The sequence below is a fragment of the Aulonocara stuartgranti genome (assembly GCF_965226115.1).
Source record: "Aulonocara stuartgranti genome assembly, chromosome: 3".
NCBI lineage: Eukaryota > Metazoa > Chordata > Actinopteri > Cichliformes > Cichlidae > Aulonocara > Aulonocara stuartgranti.
Genome location: NC_138941.1, coordinates 55,655,359 through 55,679,602, shown reverse-complemented (window position 1 = coordinate 55,679,602; position 24,244 = coordinate 55,655,359). Strand labels below are relative to the sequence as shown.

Sequence of the window (24,244 nt, the reverse complement as noted above, 5' to 3'; positions counted from 1 at the left end):
GTAGTTCTTTGCATGTGGCTATATTTCCTGTTTGTAGTTTCCTGTTCTTGTTACTGTAGTTGGTCTTTATGGCTTTTTAATGCCACGTTAAAGTCATGTTTTTGTTTTGTTGTCATCCATTTACATTTTGCGTTTTTTCCGCGCTTTCTTTATCTCTGGAGCTGTTCTGCTCTTATTTTTGTTGATTTGTGTGAGTGTGGCCATTCTTGTTTGTACTTTTGTGGCTCCTCCTCTACCGCACAACTCCATTGTCCAATTAGAAACCTTCATGAGAACCAGGTCAACAGTTTGGCATTTTTGCATTTTGAGTTATGTGATTGGACCTCATCATCACTCACATTTTAAATCAACTGCCTGAAACTGTTTAAAGAGAGAAAGTTGTCAAAATGTTTTGTTTGTGGTCCTTTGAGGATGAAGAGATGCGAGAGAAAAAAACAGATCTCAGGGTGTTCAGGAGAAAAGGATAATGTATGTGTAGTTTTAACACACGTGCACATCGTGACCTAAATGTGTTCTCTGCCAAGTATACAAACTGTCATTGTTTGTGTTACCATGACAATCAGCAATACTATGACTAGTTGCACAGCCGTGCATGCCGACCCAAACCCTCATGCTTCTGCAACTGAAAAACACTAACGACACCAAATAAGTAAAGCAAAGCCAGCACATCACGTTTTTACTGGAAAGTTTGCTGCTCACAGCAACATTAGTTTCTTAATAATTTTTGTTCATTTGTGGGTTTCATTTATTTGATTTTATTACATTTATAAAATGTTATTAGATTTAATTTATTAAAATTAATAAATATATTTTCATTTGTTACATTTTTAATAAAATAATAATCGAAATATAAATGTTTTTAAAATACAAGATATGCTCTAGGAAAACAAATAAAACAAACAAACAACTAACTTAATATCCCGAGAGATTAAAGAAAATATTTTTCTCATTTTTGACTAATTGTAAACATTTACACACAATCAACATAAATGAAATTTGGCTGAAAAACAATGTTGTGAGATTAACTTACGTAACACACTCATCTCTAATTCAACAGCAGGAAGTGTGTATCTCTGTCGACATGTATCCAGAACTTCACACTGGGGAATCTTGCATGTATTAAATAATTCATTCGTGGGCTTCCTGCCGGTGCTGTCAAAAACGCCAAAGGAGTTGTTATTAGAAAAACTGCAATTAGCAATGCTCTTCATCATGGTGAGTAAGAGTTACATTAACCATGAAGTTTTCTGCTCAGTCCGGAGAGGAATAAACATCTAAACCAGAATTCACCGTAGTTTATTCAATAACTGTTATTTCACTCAAAACCACAAATGTCAATAAGGATTAAAAAAAAGAAAAAGTGGGCTCGATCCTTAGTGTCTAAATGAATGCTAAACCTAGGCTTTGCATCAATCCTTGTACAGTAATAGAACAACAAAGGTCCAGTGCCATGATGATAATCAGGTGAACAAAACGGTTAGTGGGATTCCTGCTTTGGAGAGAGGTCCACTCAGTAATTGTGATATTTTACTCAAAATCAAAAATTTCAATCTTATTTTACTGCTAGGAAAGTTAGACAATCATCTAAACCTTAGGATTCATCCTCCTTAGAGGAACTCGATTTTACAGCAATCAGTTTCCAGTAACATATCCTGAGATACTTTGGTGGTTTTGATTGCAATAAATCCCACGATGATGGTAGACATGTTGAGGACCGAAGTTTAATAGTTAAGCAGCACATGGCAACACTATGGTGGTGCTACAGAAAAACAAAGAGAATTAATAAAATCAGTAGGATTGATATGCTGGAGAATGTGAATGTCTCATCCATATTCAGTGCAATCCATTTAACAGTTGTAGAGAGATTCCACTCAAAACCACAAATGTTAAACCAGGGGGGAGATACTGCTGGAGGAAGGATTCACCCTCTGGGGAACATGAACGTCTAAGCCAGATTGTACAGCAATCAATCTACAGCATTAGCTGAAACAACAATAATCCTGTTCATGGTGGTCCTAGGAATAAAAGGCAGTGGGAGGGGAAAAAAGTCAAGAAGATTCATCCTCTGAGGAGCGTGTATATCTAAAGCGCATTCAATTAAATTTTATTTATATAGCATCAAACCTTAGTTATGTCACTCAAACCCCAAAAACCAGCAGGATTCATCCTATGGGGGACTTCAATGTCTGAACCAGACTCTTCATTTATTAGATAGGTCACAATATATTCAATTTCTAAGCGTACCTTTGTACAGCAGATGCTTTGACATCCAGGTGAGGCTGGTGATGTTTGAAGAGAAGGAGGTCGGAGAACTGCTGGAGGTGTTTAATTGTTTGAAAAAACAAACACAACAATTTTCAATGGAGGAAAAAGGCTTAACAAAAACGGTAGAAACACATACACGACTCAAAAGCAAATGTTTAACTTTATAAATGTTTAATTGCTTTTCATGTAATTACACTCACACACCCACAGTATGAATAATACAGATGAATGTCAGCATGAGACCAACATGCTTACGTGCCAAAGTCATTTTTCTCTCTGCAGCAGCTTTTTACATTTTGCATTCCAGTGAACACGATTTCTCCTATTAGTCCTATTAGTCCTATCACAGTGACACTGTTTGTTGATTATTGTCATACCAAATATAAAAAATGCTCTCAGCTTACTTGAGGTTTTCTTTCTTAATTACCCAATACAAAGAAAAAGTAATTTTCTTATAGTCGACATGCGTCCTAAAATTCCGGATATTTCCTTCAACAGTTGGTGGAGAGTTAAAAAACCTTATATTGGACTTGGAGTTGATTGTGTAATGCACGTAATGTGTGTAATGTTTATCTGTGTGTATCTTTTTGCTTAGCTCTTTGGCTATGTAAAGAGAAAGATTATAGAAATTATAGAGATTATAGAAATTCAGCTACAGGCAGACCTTGCAAATATAAAATAACAGGCATAGCTCTATCACATTGGCACCACGTGGAGGTCAAACACTGGTTTATTTGAAAAGTTATCATGAACAGGAAAGAGAACATCAGCTGATATTATTGTAAAAAGGAAGAAGTGCAAAAAAATTGTCAAAGATCAAAAAACGGTAGCTTCAGAAACACAGACCCAGAGAACGGCTAGTGTCTCCTTGAATGGTAGCGAGTGGTTGTTAGAGCTTGCTGGTTGTCACTTGTTTCATTTAGTCGTAAAGCACCAAAAACATACCTGTCATTGCTTTAGTCAAAAGCCAATACAATAACTTGTCTGCAAATGCTTGCCAACCTCTACTTTGAAAACCACTGTTTCTGTTTTATTTATTTTTTTGCTGTTTGGTGAATAGTTGGTGAGTAATTCCAGACAAGTCATCGTCTTCCAGTGCATAAATGCCACTGCAGCAGTCCTCTGAGAGTCGAGTCGAAAGCACCTTTCAGCAACCATTAGCCAAACAGCTGGGGAATACATATTTTTGCAGTGGGTTATTGGCCGGTCTCTTTACTTTGTTCTTTTGCAATAACTTGATTAGTTATTGAAGTTTTTCCCATAGAATAAATATAATCATTTGATATCCACACCTGGCTTTGGACTCTCAATTTTGAAGTCTCACCAGTTGTTAGCACGTCGGCTGCTACCATGAGATTTAGTTGGAGCCAGAAGTGGACATGTCTATTGGTACTGTAAGGTTGAAAATGTAATGTGGGAGTTTGTGTGGCTTGACTCCCTCTTGGAACCAGCCTCAAATGGCCGTTGGTGGATGGGCAATGAACTGCATTTCTCTCACAAACGTGGAACTGCTGCGTCTGTAAAATGTGTTTTCTACTGTAAACTCAAAATTTGTTTCTGGTTCTCCTTATGGGTCAAAAAGATTTTGTATATTTAGATTTAATAACAAGCTTAGCTAATTCTCTCACTTAAAGCTAACATTAATTTTCTCCTTTCTTTTGCTTACCAGCATCTTTAGATCTCGTAACCTGACCTTGGTGTCATCCGATGTTTCAAATGCTATGACCCATCTTCATCCTCGTAACTATACCCTTCACAATGGTCAGTTAATCGGCCCACTGATCTTACAGTCTGCCTCCAAACCCACCATCTCCCCTGTCCTCGACTGCCCCATCAGCAGCAGGGATGCATGTGATGGGCAGCGTCTCGCAGGCCACTGGGAGCCAAGATTTCTCTGTCCAACAAGAGGATGTAGCTGTTACCGTGACAATGTCTCTCCCTTCTCCTCCTCGTCCTCCATCGAGGTATGCTGACATAGAAGATAAGCAGATGAAATCACCTGACATTCCTCCACCACCTCCCCCACCTCCTCCTCCCCTACTGCCTCTGCCACCAGAGCTTGGACACCCCGCTGGTGGGCTGAAGAAGAAAAGGAGGGTGAGGAGTTTTTTCTGGAAAACGATTCCAGAGGAGCAGGTAGAGTTCCTGCTTTACATTTGTCTCGGCACATTGTTTTAACATATATATTTTTAATATATATTACATTGTTTTACTTACTGGCAAACGTAAATGATGACTAAGCACCTCTCTGAAAACGCTTGAGTCCAAAGAGAAATCGAGCACTTTCATAAAACGGCTATTACATTACTAAAGTCTGTGTCTCAGGTAAAGGGACGGCTCAACCTATGGACTCAAGGCCAAGTGAAACAGAAATACGAGATTGACGCTCAGACTGTCGAAGAGCTGTTCGGTCAACATGACGGTCAATCAAAAACCCTGGCAACGCCCGCCAGGGGAGGGAAAACCAGCAGCTCATTTAGAGAGACCAAACAGGAGGTGTGTTTTTGATGCAGGGCTGCGTGTGCTGCTGTTTGTTGAAGGCATGGGAGATGGAGTGAAGTGTGTGTGACAGTTTCCACCAGGGCTTTGACCTCAGATTGACCCTCTCTCTCTCACACTCAGGTTTCCATCCTAGATGCTAAGCGAGGGATGAACATTGCAATTTTTCTCAAACAGTTCAAGAGGTAAATAATCTCACTTGATCTTGAGCATGATCTCTCACACACACTCACACACACACACACACACACACACACACACACACACACACACACACACACAGTTTAACCCAACATGAAAACATAGAGACAAAGACAAAATATGTTTTTATGTATTTGGTTGTTCATTGCTGCCTCTGTTTGAATCCCATGATAAGAAGCATCAGAGCATCGAACTGATAATTTCTGACTGTTATGTCGAGTGGATTAAGTTATGATAGGCAAGCTTTCACTTTAAAGGTCACGGATTTGATTCCCAGAGAAAAGAAGAAAAGGAAAGTCATGAACAGGAATGCTAAATGCAGACAGTGTTGTCATGTCGGTGTTTGTTGAGAATAATGTGGGTATGACACAGCATGACTATGACAAAATGACTGTCAGACGGAGATGGGGATTTTATTAGCTGATGGCGTGTCACAAAGCGATGCTGTATTGTAGTGTGTTTCCTCACCATCATCCTGAAGTGTTGAATAAACAAATGTGGTGATGTGGGCAGGTTATACTTGATTGAATACACTACAGACATGTGACCATATGTCAGATTAGAGGAAAAGACTGACGTATACGGAGATAATACAACAAGGGACGCAAGAGATGAAGCGAGCAAAATGACAACAATCAAATTCAAGTTGACCAAAAAAAGAGATGTAAAATAATAACTTAATGGAATGTGAAGGTTCTCAGTCATCTGCGTCATCGTAGTCTAAGGAGCTTAAAAAAGGACTTGAGCTTAGTTGAAGACCTTTTTTTTTTTTTTACCTCTCATCCGAGAAGCTTCTATCGTCTGTCCATCTGTATCTAAAGGACCAAGGTCACTCTTTCGAGGATATCAATGTTCACATTTTGGACAGAGAAGACTGTTTGAAAGAGGAGTAAAATAATTCATCTATGTCCACTGTGAGCGACCGTCTTTGAACAGAGGCGGTGGTTTATGACACCAACTCTCTGCCATCTATAATCCAGTTCTGAGATCCCTTCCCAGACGCCTTAACGCCCACTCACATCCTGGGCCATCTGACCTCAGGAAATCACACGATGGGGTGGGGCCAAGTTTCACAATGAGCTCACCTGAAACCCTGGCTGATTGTGACCTACACCAGTTTTCACACCTTGGCTCATGTGATTAGGTAGAGGATCATTAGGGGGTCCATTGTCCCTCTTGGGGGGAAACTCCCATAGGGCTTAAAATCTGGGACCCTCCACCAATCGCTCTTAGAACTGAAGAAGCTTCTTGGATGAGAAGTGAAACGTCTTCAAGGAAACTTAAAGAAGTCCAGACGCTTTTCTTTCCAAGCTCCTTAGAATAACTTAATGGATATAAACTGATCTTAAATTGACAAATGACAAACTGTCTAAACAAAGATTTAAATTCATAATGAAGAGCTACAGAAGTGACAGAAAATAACTACAATGTCATTGATTATTGACTATTATTAACAAAAAGATTTAAAGTGACAACAAAGAGGCTGAGAGATGCAAAATAGCAATAAGAAGAATTAAACCACTTGAGGAGAAAAGAAGAAAAATGAGAATGGTGTAACCTTGTGACAAAGGAGGCCAAATGGCTGAAAGTGAACTTAACTTGCATGAAGAGGTGCAAAGTGGCAATAAAGGGGTGTAAAATGGTTAAAAAGATGCAAAATAGGTGCAAGGAAACTTATGTTAGCCATGAAAAGATACAAAATGAAGACTGAGAAACTAAAATTGATCACAAAGAGAAAAAACAGTGACAAAGGGAAACGAAATGAGAATACGAGGAAATGCGAAATTGTTACAAGCATACATAATTTGATGACAAAAAGATGAAAATCTCTACAAGAGCGATTAAATAGAAATAAAGAGATACAAAATGGTCACGAACAGGCATAAAGTGGCTACAAAGGGACATAAAATGAACAAAAAAAGCGTACAAAATGGGACAAAACAGCAAGAAAGTGATATCCTACATTCAAATCAAAGCACAGCGCTGCTCCAGTGAGACACTAAACAGCTCGGCTACACCGCAGTTGTGGTTCGTGTGTCCTTGAGCTTGATGTCTTAATCCTCTGTAGGAGGGTTGGTGGTCTTGTCCCCAGGGGCCTGCTGTCTTGTAACCCATTCATGGTAAGGTCACCGCAATGCTGCTTGACAGAATTACTGCATTTATATTGTTCATAGATACGTATTCATGAAGCTTTAATGTAGTTCAAAGAATGAAAAAACTTGCTTTATCTAAACCTCCCTTCACCTTTTTTACATTTATACCTCACTGAGGATTTTACATCTTCACCACAGCTTAATATAGAGATAGGAAGTCACGTAAAAAGTGTCCACAAGGTGAGTCAGTTGGCTAAGCTTAGAGAATGTATTGAATGAATGTGCTGAATCATTCTGGTCACCATGTTGAGACTTAGTGCTTACCAAACACACTGAGGGACATACAGGCATGTGGGAGACGGAGAGCAGGAATGTACAGCAACTATACCTGAAATCAATTGGAGAAGATTCTGAGTTGTATTGCATCATTTTATGTTCACGATGCACAATATCCACAAAAACTCTGTCATTCAGTTTCAAATTAAGCTGAAGGTTTTGCAGCTGCTTTAACACCGAGCTAAAAGTACCCAAAAGTTAGTTCTGTTCATCCGGACGTAACGTTTCCAGGTGGAGAAAAGTTTCGTCACTCATCAGGATTTCCTTACCTGGATGATTAAGCATGCATCATGACTTGGGTATAAGTACTTTTAACTTTTCCAACAACAAAGTAACAATTTTGAGAAGTGGGAAGTAAAAGACACAGCCATCTGCTCCAGGAAATATACTTTGGGATGACTGTGCAAAATGTTCGAGTTGCCCTGCACTTCTTTATACTTTTCTAAGGAAATGGTTAAAAAACAAACAAAGGTGCAGCGATTTATTAAAACGTGAGAAAACATACATGGAAAACCAGTATATAAGACAAATCAGAGTTTGTACAGTTCAGATGAGCCTGAAAATCTATATTTAGCAGGATCGCCTTTGTTCTTCAGCACAGCCTGAACTTTCTTAAACAGCATGCTTGTACTTTCTTTAAACAGTCTTCAGGAATAGTTCTCCAGGCTTCTTGAAGGACATTCAAAACTCTTCTTTGGATGTGTTGTTTTGCTTTGTTTGTTCTGTTCTCACACTGCTTCAGTAATGTTGAGATTTGGGCTCAGGCCAGTCCATGATACCATTTTATTGTGCAGGTCCAGGTACAGTCAAGGTGTTCTTTTACTGTAATTGACAATGTGTTTGGGATTATTCTGATGTTGAAAAATGAAGTCTTTACCAATCAAATGCCTTCCAGACTTGTGCAGTGTGTCAAAATCTGACTTTTCTTTGTTCATAGTTCTTCCATTTTAACAAGATCTCCAACACCATTTACTGAAATGCAGTCTTAAAACATGAAAGACTCCACCAGGTTGTGCAGGCAACTGTAAAGACTCACTGTTAACCACCTGTCTCTATTTCTCACGCTCTCCTTCCATGCTCCGCACATCTCTGATAAATCACTGCCGTAAATTTAAAGCCAACTTTTCTCAGGCAGGTAAGAGAGCAGGGGAGACAATCATTAGCGTCACAGCGGATTCCATTGAACGACCACTTAATGTGTGACAAACAGCTCTCCGACCAACAACCCTCCCCCCCCCCCCACACACACACACACACACACACACACAGAACGCCAACAACTTCTAAACCCACAAATCCACTCTCAGATATCCTTGGCTGAGATTTAGACAGATGTAAACAGCACTGACAGACAGTATTCAGAAAATACTAATTTTCTTTGTCATAAAATTAAGGAAACAAAATTTCAATTGTGGGATTTTTGCTTTTCTCGTTTTAGGGCTTGTTGCTTAGAAAATCGCATTTTAAAAGTATGTCCAGAGCATGTTACTGAAACTGTTGTTAATACATCTGCAAACTCTGTGACATCATGTTGCATTTATAACAGAGTGTAAAAATATGTACAAGGAAGTTGTACTTGGTGGGATGATCTGACAGAACACGCCTGTCCAGTTTATTCAGCTCACTCAGTCAAGAAACGGTTTTAATGAACTCTGACATCAGAATTTCAGTCTTTTTGTGCTTGGCCTAACTGTGAAAGTGTGCTCTGTACTCATTGAACAAATTGAAGGTTTCAGCGAAAAATACAAAAACTGGATATCAAATAGGAAAATCTCAAGTTTATGGAATTCCTCATGACCTTGAAAGCAGCTTTGCACAATAACTCTGTGCAAGAAAGTTTCTATCTCCTGACAACAGTACAATAAGTTAAATTTTGAGTTTTTGAGTTTCTCTTCATCCACTGTGTAGGTTAAAATAAACTGGACGTGTATCGGCACTGAAGTTAATTAGTTAAAGAAGTTATTTTGTCCATTTTATTTTACTTTAAGTAACAGGGAAGGTGCTTCCAGTCAACAGAAAAATAACTATAAATGTCGTCTCAGGCTAATTCCTGAATGAATATATAACATTGTTTCAATGTTGAAAATGAAATTATCATTTAAAAGCAAAAGGTTGGAGTTCACAAAGTGATAAAACTGTCTTAAATTATTCATTTTCTTGTTTGAATTTTAACCTGACAGAGTGAACTGAGTGTACCTTGTACGTGTGCAGATGGTAATTAAATCTCTGTGGGGGGAAAACCCAGATCAGCTTAGTGTAATGTTATTTTGATGCCATTTTAATTCTTAACTTCAGCACAATGAGTGTTTGTTTTTTATATCTCTGCTCACACTAAATTTAAACATCTTCTTCCTCCAGGTCCAATGAGACTATAGTAGATGAAATCTGCCATGGCAACAGTGAGGCTTTTGGGGTGGAGCGTCTGAGAGAAATGCTGAAACTGCTGCCAGAGTCTGAAGAGGTGAGACACACACACACACACACACTGATGTGTTTTTTTTATCTGATCCATCTTTTTGCACTCATGAAGGTGAAGAAACTGAAGGCACACCGCGGCGAAGTCTCTCAGCTCTCATTGGCCGATTCCTTCATGTACCGGCTGATTCAGGTGCCCAGGTGAGCGCTGAACTTTTACTTAGTTATTCAGATTTATGCTGCGTTCAACTTTCACTGCAAGTTTCAGAAATTAGAATTAAACCTTTATGATCTTTTTTTTTAACATTTCCGATATTCATGCAAGATCCATGAAACAGTTTTACACTGAAAATGCTTCCACTGTCTGTACAGTTTCACCGTTGCATTCACTGAAATACTGCACCAAAACAGTACATTTTTGTAGTACTTGTACTTGTATACTTACAACATTAAACATAAATACTTTTACTGGCTGTACAGTGGTTACTTTGAATTTTTGAAAACATGATGCACTGGTGTGAAACAGTGTTGGGTAAAAGTGGCCTGTGTACCAGCTCTAGCTCTAAGTGGGGGAAAATGTTTTTGTATCACTAAACAGGACCTTGTGACAGTTAACAGAGCTGACTCAGTGACTCAGGAATCATAACCGTTAATGCATCAATTTGTGCTCAACAAAACAAACAAATGTTAGTAAGTAGCTGCTGCTGGAGCGCTGGTAATGTGACATCTGCCTTCAGATCATTTCAAAAACATCAAGCTGAATCAATTACATGCCTGCAGCTCCCCCACACACCAATAACAACATCTCCTTAATGAGATGCGCTAAAAATAGTCCCACAGTTCAAACTAATTGCCAGCTGCTGGTATACAGTTACTACGAGAGTATGTAAAGTAGTAGCATTAGCTGTATTTAGTGAAGTGTACCAGCTTGGACGCAAAATAAAAATGTATTAATCAATTCATTTTCACCTCTCTCTCTCGGTCTGCAGTTACACAGTCCGCATTGAATCCATGCTCTTAAAGGAGGATTTTCCGGCAGCGTGCGAGGCCATGAAACGGGACATTAAGATCCTTCGCGCCGCCATCAAAGGTAATACGCTCGCAGCATCAGCGGCACATGGATGAGCTGCTCTCTGCGTGCAGCCGCTGTTGGGAGCTCACACAGGCCACAGCTCTGCTTTCTCTTCTCTTACTTATTGTCTCAGTGTCAACGCAGAGCAGAGAAGGACCAGAACCAACACTGAGTGTGTTACAATGTTTTATTCCTTACCACAAGCAAATGTGCTGCAGGAGGCAGGTAGCGTTTGTGTGGCCAGACTGCTTCTATCTGTGTTGTATGAACTGAAATTACTGAGAGAATGGCATGAACACCAACGATGGTGCTGGAGCTGTAAAACTTTTTAGAGCAAACTCATCAACTTTTTTAAATTAATTTTACATTTTTAAAAAAAGTAACGTTTGACTCCTGACACTGGGATCAGGGCACTGAGGTAAAGTAGGGTTTGGTCAAATATACAATAAATAATAGGTGTTAAAAGTTGCATAGAGCATGTTAATAGTTACTCTGAGATGCAGCTCATTGCTGCTGATGAACCTTATCTCTGTGTCTCGGCAATGAACAAACAACAAAGAAATCACACCGACTCACATCCATCAAAAACATTAAAAACCTCCAGAAAAGTTATTTTTCTTGACTCCAAACATAAGGTTCTGTTTGGGGTCGTCATCAGTGATGACATCGATCTCAGAGGATTCATTTAGCTTCAGAATCACCACGCAGAGGTGTAACCAAGAAGCTTCTAGAAACACTTTCACAGATTTAGCAGATTCTGTTACACAGATTGTGTTACAATGTCTCAGAATCAGTACTTTCACCTTTATGTGAAGGAGTGAGCCGTTTGATTCAGAAGTTGTAAAAAAAGAAAGAAAGAAAAGAGATCTGTGTATGAAACTCTGGAATATTTTTTAACAAAAATAAAATAATAATAAAAAAGATGAAAAGAAATAAAACGCAATAAATCTGGACTGAATGTCGTTGGTGCAGAAATACCTGCAGTAAAGCCTTCTCCTCGTTTACACCCTCCACCCAATACAGACTAACACCTTCAGTATTTTTAGCAGTGTGTGTGTGAACTTGATAACTGCCTGAACTGTTAACTAACCTTCCACATGCTAACACTGCATGTGATAAAACAGCAAACCCAGTGGGATTTTAGCATCATAAGCTTATGTTATCTGTATCTTTACTGCACAGGTTTTGTGTTTTTTCTCTCTTTACTCTCTTTTTACACAGTTATTTCCAGCAGGTGATGCTTTTGCATTGGTTTATCCTTTATGTACTGACACAAATGAAGACATCATTTCTTTTACTTTGTCTCCGTCCTCCAGAATTAATGTGTTGCGAGGAGCTCCATGCTGTTCTCCACCTGGTGCTGCAGGCCGGAAACCTCCTTAACGCTGTGAGTAGGAAAAAAAAACCATTGTACAGCATCAATGAATAATTAGATGAGGGAGAAAAAAGTGGATAGATGGTGGAAGAAGAAAAAGAAATACAAGAAGGAAGAAGAGGCAACAAAAGGCTTTTTAGTTTACACCCTTTATTTCCGTGACAGTAATTTAATATTAGAATTCTGGTTTATTTCCTGTTTCTGTACATAACCTAAAACTTTGCATGGAAACTTTTTATTAGAGTGAGTCAAGATGAAAAGGTGAGCTGCAAATTAAAAAAGAAATGCTAAGACGACACTAAAACAAAGCAGTGTTTTCATAGAACTTCTCTTCCTTATTATAATCAGACGTAATATACTCTTTTTAAAAACACTCACATATATTAATACGAGTGTCAAGTGGTCACTGGAGGCTGGCTCCAAAATTGAGTCAGTCCCAAAAAAACTCATGTTTAAATGTTCAACTTTAGATCAGAATTAAACATGTTTACTGCTACAAATAGATTTAGATTCATATCTACAGTTTTAACCATGAGATTAACTGTAACTTTGGCTACGTTCACACTGCAGGTCTTATTAATGCTCAACTCCGATTTTTTTGATCAAATCTGATTTTTTTTTGTCTGCTTGTTCACACTGCAGATAAAATCTGACAGCAAACGCGCTCTAGTGTGAACCCTCAAAGTGGCCCGCATGTGCAAAAGAAGACGTCACACACAACGCGCTCTGTTTACACCCAGACTGAACAGTATTGTTTGACTGTTGGCCGTTAATATAAAGACTTGTTTCAGACTTTACGTTTCCCAATTTTGCTTTAAATTCTAAAGTTATTTTGTTATTTACATATGGCCTAATAATGATCCTTATTGCTGTTTTAGAGAAGTGGTGCTTCAAAGGAAAGTTGCAGATTTCTGTCAGAATCTGCAGATTATACAGTACAAATAAAATGTTCACGTTTCTCCAACGTTGTCTTCCCAACAGTTTCTCTGGATGGCCAGGAAGCGTTCGCGATGTCTTCTCCGGCGCTGATAATCGGCGTCTGTCTTGTGTCAGTGACGTAAAAGACTGATTTAATGCGACATGACCGTTCAAACAGCAGTCGCTTTCTAGAACATCAGATATGTATCGGATTCAGTACCACATACGAAAGTGACCCAGATCGGATTTGAAAATATTAGATTTGTGCCGTTCACACTGTCATACCATGATTGGATATGGGTCGCAGAGGGTCAGAAAAGTCGGATTTGATGTGCTTTCGCCTGCAGTGTGAACGTAGCCTTAGACTTCAAGTTATCATCCAAATATAGGCTCTTGTTTTAAAAACTGACATGATGGCGGCCAAAACCATGCGTGACAGCATGGTGGCTAAATCCATCATTTAATTACAGTCAGGGTCAAGGTCAAGGTCAAGGTCAGATTTATTTATATAGCACATTTCCAACAGCCGATGCTGCACAAAGTGCTTAACAATAACAATAAAATTAAAAACTACAGTGTAATACAATAATAACAATAGAAACAATAAAATAGAAGAATTGAAACAATACTAACTAATTCAGATAAATCCAAAATGCTTGGGTCATAATGTGTTAAAAGCCAGAGCGTAAAAGTGTGTCTTTAGTAAAGATTTAAATTGCTCAAGAGTTTGAGCAGATCTAATATTAAAGGGGAGACTATTCCAAAGTCTGGGACCTGCCACAGAGAAGGTTCTATCACCACGAGATTTGAGGTTAGTCCGTGGAATGGACAACAATAGTTTTGAACTAGATCTCGTGGGTTTTCCTGGAGCATAGGCAGAGAGGAGCTCTGACAAGTAGGGGGGGGCTCGGGCGTTGAGTGACTTAAAAACAAAAAGTAAGAGTTTAAATTGGATCCTGTAGGGGACAGGGAGCCAGTGTAAAGAGGCTAAAATTGGGGTTATATGCTCTCTCCGTTTGGTACCAGTTAGCAGGCGAGCAGCAGCATTTTGAACCATCTGAAGGCGATGGATGGTGGCATGATCTAGGCCATAATACAATGAATTGCAGTAGTCCAATCTGCAAGTAAGAAAAAGGTGGATGATACGCTCGAAGACGTCAGCCGGAAGGTATGGCTTTATCCTGGCTAGCTGTCTTAGCTGAAAAAAACAGAACTGAACTACTGCACTCACCTGCTTATTCAATTTAAAAGAACCATCAATGTAAACTCCAAGGTTTTTTACATGTGTTTTACAATCACTGAACAATTTATCACTCACAAATTGATTGGAAATAATATAGTGTCTTCTAAAGGTTTTAAATTTCAAAATGATTTGTTTTTAATTCATAACTGTTGGTTGTCTTATACACAGTGTGGACCAATGACATGCATTCATTGGTGAACAGATGCAGAAATCAGACTCGTGCAAAATGTAACAGTGACTGAAAATGATGAAAGAAAATCAGACAAAAACTATTTATGAATCTGAGTAAAAGTTCAAATTGTGGATCTAAACAAAATTTTATGCATAAAACAGGTTGGTGCACTAAATTAAGCAGCCTCCAAAGAGGATATTTAAATCAAGTTATTAATTTTGAACGACATGGCAATAACGATATGACCAACACAGCTACACATTAATTAATAAAATCAGAGTATGCTGTATGTATATGTAGGTATAATTAAAGGTGAAAGAAAATTAGATCCCAAATAACTGCAAATTCATTAATTAGCATAAAAAGCTGCATTTATCAATGTAAAAAACCCAAAGCAAGCTGTTTCTTGAACTGATTGATTATTTCAACAACAACAAATATATGTAAATGTAATGAAAATTGTCTTTGTTCAAACAAAGTCAGTTATTAATTAGACAATAAATGATAAGATATCAAAATAGTATCTGTAAAGTGTGACTGACAGGAAACTGCACAACGATGAGTGCTCTGCAAAAATGTGGAGACCAAAGAAACTGCAAACTAAAACAGACATTTTAACCAACATTGTTTTGTAAGTAAATCAACATTTCACTGCATAATAATGAGAATATGCCCACATGCTATCCACTCTAATAATACTGCCTAAGGGAAGCATGTAAATGTAAATGGACTAGTGTAGAGAGGGATCCCATGTCAGAGGCAACAAAGTGGGCATTAGTGACAATGTGGTCTGATTAACAATGATGGAGACCAAAGGAAAGTCAAAACGAAATCACATTTTAATCAACTGTCCCTCAGTGACATTTATTTCAGTTTAATGAATTCTGCAGAGACGCCTTCAAAAAATAAAAGTCCAGCATAGAGCGGCTGAGTGAATGTGGTCTGGACTCTGTGGAGGAGAGTCATGGTTTCAGAGACTCTGTAGAAAGACAGAATACCTGCTCTGTGATCCAGGTACACTCCTACTCTGGAGGACCGAGGACCTGAGAGGACAGTTTGGAGATTGTTGTGCAGAAATATATAACTGTTGTTGTCGCAACGTAATCCCCAAGATTTATTATTTGCTCCAATAGCACATTCAGTTGACGCTCCCTCTCTGCTGATATTCTTGTATGTGACTGCTATAAAAACTGCTCCCCCTCTCCACTCCACCTCCCAGTAACAACGTTTAGTCAGACTCTCTCTACTCAGGACCTGAGGCCATACAGTGAATCTGTCTGGATGGTCAGAATAAGACTGTTGTTGTTCCATTGTTCTTACTTTTCTGTTCCCCTCAGATAATAACAGACGTCTGTGTGCTGTGTTTGGATCCAGTGTGATTTCATGTGAATATTTTAAGAATCCAGCTCTGGTCTTTGGCTCTGCTGGTGACAGTAAAACATCCACTTCAGTGACTGTCAGTGAGATGTTTGTCCATTCCTCTCTCAGAATGTCCTGTAGTTTATCTCTGGTCTCTGACACAGCTGCTGTCACATCCTCAAAGTAGCTCAGAGGACGAATATTGATGCTGGATGAGTGTGTAGACTCACTGAGTGCTGACAGTGAGGGGTAGTTGTGTAGAAACTGGTTGTGATCCTCTGTGTGTGAGAGCTGCTCCAGCTCGCCGTCTTTCCTCTTCAGCTCAGCGATCTCCTGCTCCAGCTTCTCCTGAAGCTCTTTGACTCGACTCACTTCAGTTTCCTGCTGGGATCTGACCTGCTGCTTCACATCAGAGCTTCTTTTCTGGAGGAGACGGATCAGCTCAGTGAACATCTTCTCACTGTCCTCCACTGCTTTATCAGCAGAGCCATTGATGGCCTCCACCTCCTGTTGAAGCAGCTTCACATCTTTCTCTCGTTCCTGGATTCTCTGCTGGATGTTTAGTCGTCTCACCTCGAGCTCCTTCTGCTTCTCAGTCCTTTCTGCTGCAGCTGGGACTGTTTCATGGCCTTTATGTTCATCCATCAAGCAGAGATAACAGATACTCTGCTGATCAGTACGACAGAAAATCTTCATCACCTCATCATGACGAGAGCAGATGTTGTCCTGTAGCTTCTTGGAGGGGGCCACCAGCTTGTGTTTCTTTAACGGAGCTGCATCATAGTGAGGTTGGAGATGTTTCTCACAGTAAGAGGCTGGACAAGATAAACAGGACTTGATGGCTTTCAGCTTCCTCCCAGTGCAGACATCACAGGCCACATCTTCAGGTCCAGCATAGCAGTGATCAGCTGGAGCAGCTTGGAGTCCAGTCTTCTTCAGCTGCTCCACTAAAGCTGCAAACATGACGTTTTTCTCCAGGACAGGCCTCGGTGTGAACGTCTTCCTGCACTGAGGGCAGCTGTGGATTTTCTTCTTCTCTTCCTCTTTGTCCCACAAAGTGTTAATACAGTTCCTGCAGTAGCTGTGTCCACAGGTTGTAGTCACCGGATCCTTCAGTAGATCCAAACAGATTGAACAAGAGAAGGTTTCTTGGTCCAGCTGAACTCCTTTCTGCGCCATTTCTCCTCTCAGTGTCAGTGACTGTGTGAGTTTCTCTAATACTGATGCAATACAGGAAAAGATTTGGGTGTTTTTCAGAAACAGGAAGTGGGAGTGGTTATGAGGCCTTGACTTATTCCAAGAGGAGAAGTGGTTTCAAGCAGACGGCGTGTGGTCATTTTTCACACAGCAGAGCACATTTAAAAATGTTTGTCTGTGTTAAATTGTTCGGAGGTTGATCTGCAGTTTTAATCACAGCCAGTCACTCTGCTGTTGAAGTACTACTTTTATTTCTGACGGTTTAGTTTGCTAGTTTGAGCAGAAGTTGTATTTTAGTGTTAGCTTATTTACACAATCTTAGTATCTGTCATTTAAAATCTCAGGGTCTGAATGCATGAGCTCATTTGACTGTCATGACACAATGATTGCAGAAAAAGTGTATTTATGTTCATTTAATTGATAAATGTTTAACAGAATGAGCTGATAATTGGGCGATACATGTTAGGTGTACAGTCAAACTGGAGACTTGCTGTCTCTACTCTCTCTTATCAGGTAGACTATGGAGACCAACTGCTTTGTGGGAAATGTAGTTTTATAGCTTCAGATTCTGTTGTTCAAGTGTTTGAATGTTTACCACTATGAGTTTAATTTCTGTGCTATGTGCGTTGCAGGGAGGTTATGCAGGAAACGCAGTAGGCTTCAAGCTGTCGTCCCTCCTGTCTCTGGCTGACACCAAAGCTAACAAACCAGGCATGAACCTGCTGCACTTTGTCGCTCTGGTGAGTAACATCATTGTTCATTTCATTTTTGCACATACGCCAGTGTGGCTGAAGTCACAAAAACAGTTAAAGTGCTCTTTGGTTGTCAGGCACCATTGGTGAATGAGATTCATCTGAATTTGATCAAGGTTCTGGATGTAGTCGGCTGTGCTGGTTGGCACTCATTGGCAGGAGGTCAGGGACACTACTTCCGAATGGGTAGGCTGGAGATGTGGTCCCTCTTTCTTTCTTTTTTTTAGGGAGGAAGACCCTAAAGACCCTATTTTCATGGGGAATCACACCTTTAGAGTTTCCAGGGAAGATCTATGCTATGATGTGGTTGTCATCCTGGTGTTGCTTTGGGTGTTTGCCATTGTTACAGGCTACTTGGTACCTGGACAACTGCAACCAGAGCTTGGTTCACATTACAGTCAATAAGTCATACTTATTCCTGGAGAGTGGTGGACTCCGCCACTGCTGGTTTTGTACAGACTCTTTCAGATCTGGTGGTCTCAGAAACACGTCTCTCCTTTTTGCAGATGATACAATCCTTTTTTTGATTAATCTATTAATGAAATCAGCTCTTGAGACAGTTTGAGAGAGTTTGAAGCTCAGTGTGAAGTGGTTACAATGAAAATTAGCAGATCCACGTCTTAATGGTTTGAGTGGTGAAGAGAGACCTGAAGCTGAAGGGGAAGCTGTTGAGTAACTAGTTGATATAAATTTGAACCCTCAGAATAAAATTGCAGATACAACAGGTGGAAATTAGTTTATTCTGACAAGTTGTTGGTTCAGCTTCAGAGAGTGAGATGCTCAGTAGTTCAGGAGGGGCTCAGAATAGAGCTGCAGGCAAGTCCTACTGGTAGAAGGCCTAAACATGCTGGTGAGATTATGTCTTTAAGGTGATTTCATGCAATGTCTACCAGAAGGGGACCCTGGGACAGAGAATGGGTCTCTTTATGTGGATTGAGAGCACCTCTGTACCACCAAAATGAGCAAGAGGAGGTAGCTGGAAAGAGGGGGTCTCATGTTTTGTTTTTTTGTTTTTCTATAGGAAGCCCATAAAAAAGATGAGAAGCTCTTGGAGTTTCCTCTCAAGCTGAGTCACATCCAGGCTGCAGCCAGGTCAGACATCACTTCATATTATTCACATATTAAATACTACAGTTGTCCACATACACCACTACATTTCTCCATCAACCTGTTTGGTGGGGATTTATTTATTATACTCCTTCTTTCCATCATTTTATTACATCTCTACAGAATCTGAGTGAACACCGCCCCCTGCTGGTTTCTTTTCAGTCCTTCATTTGATACTTAAATTACACCAGACACAAAATGAATGAAACCAAAGCAGAAATGAGGCTACATGGATTTGTTTTCCTTCCTTTGGTAGGATCTCATTGGAAACATTGGATGCTGAGCTGCATTTGCTGACATCTCGCACACACTCAGTGGAGGAGAGCATCCAGAGAGACACAGAGCTGCTGCAGCAACTGGACAGCTTTCTGCAGGTAACACACATAACAGTATTTTAGTTTTATATAATCTTTAAATAAGTGTGTAGTTTAAAAAGTAATTTCGTGCCTATTATGTTTGTCTCAGCATGCCACATCATCTCTCTGCTCACTCCGTGGCAGTCGGCAACAGCTAAAGAGGGAAGGCAGCGAGCTGATCGACTTTTTCTGCGAGGACAGAGACACTTTCAGGCTGGACGACTGTTTCAGCATCTTCCACACCTTCTGCTCCAGGTTCACAAATGCTGTCAAGGTACAACTATGAATGCAAATCCATTACACGAGCTGTACAACAATCCACACAAGATCCAGTAGATGTGGTTAAAACTGTTGGTATACTTCAACTGATACATTAGTCTTCATCCCATATTTCATAACGCTTCTGATTTACAGTGAAACATATTAGTTTCTAAACCTTCCGTTTTATGTGATTGCCAACAATTTCACCATTGTTGGCTTTTTGGCTCAAGTGTGTCTCCATTGCCTCTGAGTAGTTTGAATTCCCAAACCCTTCTCTCACGATGAGCTGTTGACAGAGACACAAATACCAGACCATAAATCATGCATAAGAGGAGATGTTGTATTTAAGGCCCAAGGGTTCACAGTTTGTTTTATTTTTTTGATTTGTTTGCTTTGATTTGTCCATCAAGATCTGAATTTTTTTTCAACATGCATAATATCTGTAGGCTATGGAGGACCAGAAGAGTCACGTGCATCAGGAAAATAACTTCTCTTTCTCTTTTTGAAGGAGAACATGGAGAGGGAGGCGAAGGAGGCGGCTCGTCGTCAGCGGATACAAGAGCTGGAGGAGAAGAAGAGGCACTCCTGGGCTGGAGGAGAAAAGGTAGGATGACGTACGCAGACACTGTAAAACAAAATCAATCAAAGATGTCTAACGATGATCCACTCTCTGTTCCCGTTATAGGTGGATGGAGTCTTTGGGCTGCGCTGCCACAGTGAGCTTGACATGTCCACTGCTTTGTCGCGGCATGACGAGGCCGGACTGTTGATGGAGCTCCTGACCCCTAGGTCCCACCCTCGCTCACCAGTGAACAACTCCCACAGTCCTCTGGGACGTGCTGTGAGCTTACGTCGTTCCCGAAAGTCTCCATCCTGCTCACCATCTATTGCTGCTGAGCAGGAACTAAGCACTTTCCTGGAAAAGGCGACTGATCGCAAAAACATTCAGCAAAGAGGCAAAGGGAGCAGTTTTCCATCTCCCTCAAGTCCAGGATTCCCAGTGTCCACCCAGACGGCACCACAAAACTCCTCATCACCTTCCAAAAGGAGTCCAAAAAACAAAAACCATGCAACTGCCACTTACCTCAGCCAAAATGCTACCCAGACGTGTGCAAATGCCACTAATCCTGCAAATGAACTTGCAGTCAAACCTACCTCTGACTCAAACCAGCAATCTGAACACAACAACAAAAGCAGCAGTGATCAACCTGGCATGGGTTTAAGCAGCCATGCAACACTTACAACAAGCAAACCAAAAGATGTTGAACTGGTTTTAACTCAGCAGACTGACTGCACTGGTAAGAGCTTTCAGCAGAGCACCACTGCTACAGGAAACATGGTGGTGGTTTTAGACAAATGCACGTTGGTTCCTGAGCTAAAAGTGTTTGGCAGTGGCGACACCCTCACAAGTCATAGCGAAAACAGACATGTCGGTCTTCATCAAGATGATTTGACAATCACAGATTTGGAAGAAGAGAAAGGGGATGACTTGCAAGTTGATAAGGTGCAGAATAATGGCCAACTGATTGTAAATCCAAAACAATCTGATGAGCAAGTCTGTGAGCTCAGCTCTTCTTCAACACCAAGAGAGGGCGATGAGGGGCAAGAGGATAAGGTGGTTGTATGGTGTGTGACGGGTGTGTGCGAGGCTACAAGTGACACACAAAGCACCTATGCAGAAACTGAAAAAGATCAGCATAAGGGTGATAACCAAGGAGGAAACAAACTAACTTCCTCTGCTTTAGCCAATGACATGCCTTCAGAACCTCAACCGGCCAATGAAAAACCAGTGCCTGTACCCATCAGCAGCCAACCAGTGCCTGTCCCCCGCTGTGATGACACATCACTGCTAGTTTCTTCCTCTGTGTGGCGCCCGAAAGAACCTCCAACACCTAATGTAGTGCCTGCTCTCACAGCAGATGCTTCTGAGAAAGATAAAGAACTGGAGGAAGAAGCAGAAGTGTCCACCAACAGGAACAGTGATGGAGTGACCGTCTCAAAACAATCAACAGAAGAGAAAAGCAAAAACAACATGGCATCTAAAGACTCAACCAGTAAAACTGCAAAAGCAGCTTCTTCCACCAAAGTAAAAGCAGAACCAGCAACTCCATCTAAACTACCCAGCAAGAGCCTTCCTACGTCTAAAGTCCAAACTAATGGGAAGAAACCTACCCCAAACACTATCTCTGCATCTGGCAAATCCAAATCTATCCGGACCCTCACAACCTCCGAGAACAAGGACATGAGGAGGGTTGTGCCAATATCCAGGACCAACAGAAGTCCATCCAGAATCAAACATACAGAGAAGAATCGAGGCTCCTCCAGCACCGCAGTGCCCACCAGTCTGACTCCCTCAAAACGAAGCAGTGCTTCCCCTCGACGAGTAGCGAGGCCTGCAAATGCTCCTTCATCCCAACAATCTGGGATCCCCAAGACTTTGGATCCAAAGGACTCAAAGAACCAGAATGTTTCAGGTACTCAGCCATCTGCCCGAGAACAGAACAAGGACTTTCAAGGAAAGATGTCCAGCCAAAAGCCCTTAATGAAACCTAAAGCCCAGCAGGAGGAGAAGATCTGTCGCTCCACACTGCGGGCACTCTCTCAGGGTGGAAGAAGTGGAGCAGGAGGCAGCGTCAGTGCTCCTGCCACTCCTTTGCGCAAAGCCACTAGCTCTTCATCATCTGTGTTTCCGGGTTTTGCACGGAGCACAGCCTCTTCTTCTTTCAGACGTACTCACACCAACCTTGCTGTTCCTGCTGCTTCCCACTCCCCCAACATTGAGTCAGACCCCTCCCCCAAACCTTCTTCCAAGACCTCCTCCCCTGTTACCCCATCCAGCACCTCCTTGCCTATTACGCGATCAAGATCACTAAGAGTCCATGCGTCAGCAAGATCCTCAGATGTCCAAAAACTCTCCCCCTCCTCACAGAGGAAGTCTCAGAGCGTCAAATCATCTCCTCGTGCATTGCGCCACAACTTGCTGGCTCCCCCTAAAGGCCACAGACGGAATGACAGTGACAGTGACAAGTCTGCTCATTCTCAGGACTCGGTCTTGCCCACAAGGCCGCGCTGGAGATAAACTCTTGGTTGTTTTGTTTTGAGTGAATGCGTGTGTGAATGGGTGGATGACTGGATATGTAAAGCGCTTTGGGGTCCTTAGGGACTAGTAAAGTATAAATATGTATAAATACAGGCCATTTTTACCATTTTGAGGATTTTTTCCTAATCACTCCTCCTTCAGGAAAGTCAGGAGATACACTCCATTATGAAATGTAGATACCTTTTAAAATGTTCAAGTTTAATTTGAGTAACAAAGGAAGATACAATGAGATTGTCTCGTATGGATTTAAATCTTGTTTGTTACCTTGTTTGTTTGTTATTATAAGGTTTAAGTGCAGCGGAGCTGAAAAGTTCACTACGTTTTCTTTGTACTATATTGTCCTTGTAATGCACTTTAAACAACCACAGAGGGGAAAAACAACTTGTTTTCAAGGTATATTTGTATTCTTTCTAAATCTATTAATTGAGAGTACATTCCAAGATTAATGACAATAATGACCTCTCCTCACAACCTCAGGAAAGCCGATGTCTTATCAGAAATCACAGACCTTTTTGTTTTGGTCAGAGTGAAGCTCTGAGATCTCTGGATGAGTCGGGAAATGACTACAGCCTGTGACGTGATTGCTAACAAGCTTTCAGTCAAAACCACACTAACACTAGCAGTTCTGAATAATTTGGTGGCCGTAGCCATGACTTGATCTCTCCTATTAGGCCTACAGACACTTGAGTCAGTCTGTCCGTTAATCCACAGACTAAAGGCTCCTACTATGAGAGTAAGGGGTACGCCGTATTGTATGAAAGAAACTATTACAACCAACATACAAACTGCAAATTTAAACACTGAATTGAAAGGAGGGGAGCTAAAGGCAAACAGAGTGAATAAAATCTAATTTCATTTTATTTGTACTCCCTTTGATTTATTCCTGTGGTACTTTTTTCCTTTTTGAAAGAGAAATATCTGCAGCTATAAAGATGTACATCTTTGGAGTATCCTGAAAATTCTGCAGTTTTTAAAGGTCATGTGACTGAATGCCTTTTCGATTCACAAGCACCTTTAACTGCACGAACCGTGCAGCAGAATCTCTTTAATCCAGGCTGGACTTATATAGAAATAATAATATTACTACAATACTAATTGTGTTTTTATAAAGCCTGACATAACTAATCTTTGAGAGCGGTGGTGTCTTTTTTTAAAAAACACGATCAGTTTAAACAAGGAGATATTTATAACTCTGATTAAAAACAGACACTTTCTGTCTGACTTGGAAAATTCAAGTTGTGTTTTCATATGAGGACATTTTTATGTTTATCTGTCTTTATTTATGTATGTATGTAATGTTTCCCTACTAATTAATAAAGCATTGTTCCTCAGTCACTCTGCGCACTTCATTCAAAGACTGTATTGCACTTTTTCCTACCAGAAGACAATGTTTTAATTGAAATAGACTGAAATATCTCGCTTCAAGTGGATGAATGTCTGGAAACATTCACTTTAAAACCAAGCACATTTGAAACTATATCCACATTTCCTATTCTTACAGCTGCATTTTGTATCTAATCTTG

At 40.4% G+C, this 24,244-nt stretch overlaps 2 protein-coding genes across 2 annotated transcripts in view; one reads left to right on the top strand and one right to left on the bottom strand.

The window, feature by feature from the left end:
• Positions 1–24,032, top strand: part of LOC309699046 (uncharacterized protein) — a 34,207-nt gene extending 10,175 nt beyond the window's left edge. Inside the window, exons 2-14 of the mRNA XM_082521903.1 lie at positions 3,935–4,401; positions 4,591–4,761; positions 4,888–4,949; positions 9,753–9,855; positions 9,925–10,010; positions 10,799–10,899; positions 12,198–12,268; positions 17,778–17,885; positions 18,919–18,989; positions 19,261–19,378; positions 19,470–19,634; positions 20,130–20,225; positions 20,307–24,032. Of these exons, the coding sequence (XP_082378029.1) occupies positions 4,111–4,401; positions 4,591–4,761; positions 4,888–4,949; positions 9,753–9,855; positions 9,925–10,010; positions 10,799–10,899; positions 12,198–12,268; positions 17,778–17,885; positions 18,919–18,989; positions 19,261–19,378; positions 19,470–19,634; positions 20,130–20,225; positions 20,307–22,700 (3,837 nt within the window). The 5' untranslated portion in view covers positions 3,935–4,110 and the 3' untranslated portion in view covers positions 22,701–24,032. The remainder of the gene's footprint in view (positions 1–3,934; positions 4,402–4,590; positions 4,762–4,887; positions 4,950–9,752; positions 9,856–9,924; positions 10,011–10,798; positions 10,900–12,197; positions 12,269–17,777; positions 17,886–18,918; positions 18,990–19,260; positions 19,379–19,469; positions 19,635–20,129; positions 20,226–20,306) is intronic.
• Positions 14,676–17,149, bottom strand: LOC309699322 (tripartite motif-containing protein 16-like). The gene has a single exon (XM_082522298.1). It carries the CDS (start codon positions 17,125–17,127, stop codon positions 15,454–15,456), a length of 1,674 nt encoding a protein of 557 aa, XP_082378424.1. The 5' UTR covers positions 17,128–17,149; the 3' UTR covers positions 14,676–15,453.
• Positions 24,033–24,244: the final 212 nt, after the last annotated feature.

Coding starts and splice junctions, on each gene's coding strand:
- LOC309699322 (XM_082522298.1), bottom strand. CDS start 17,127: ATGGCGCAGAAAGGAGTTCAGCTGGACCAAGAAACCTTCTCTTGTTCA.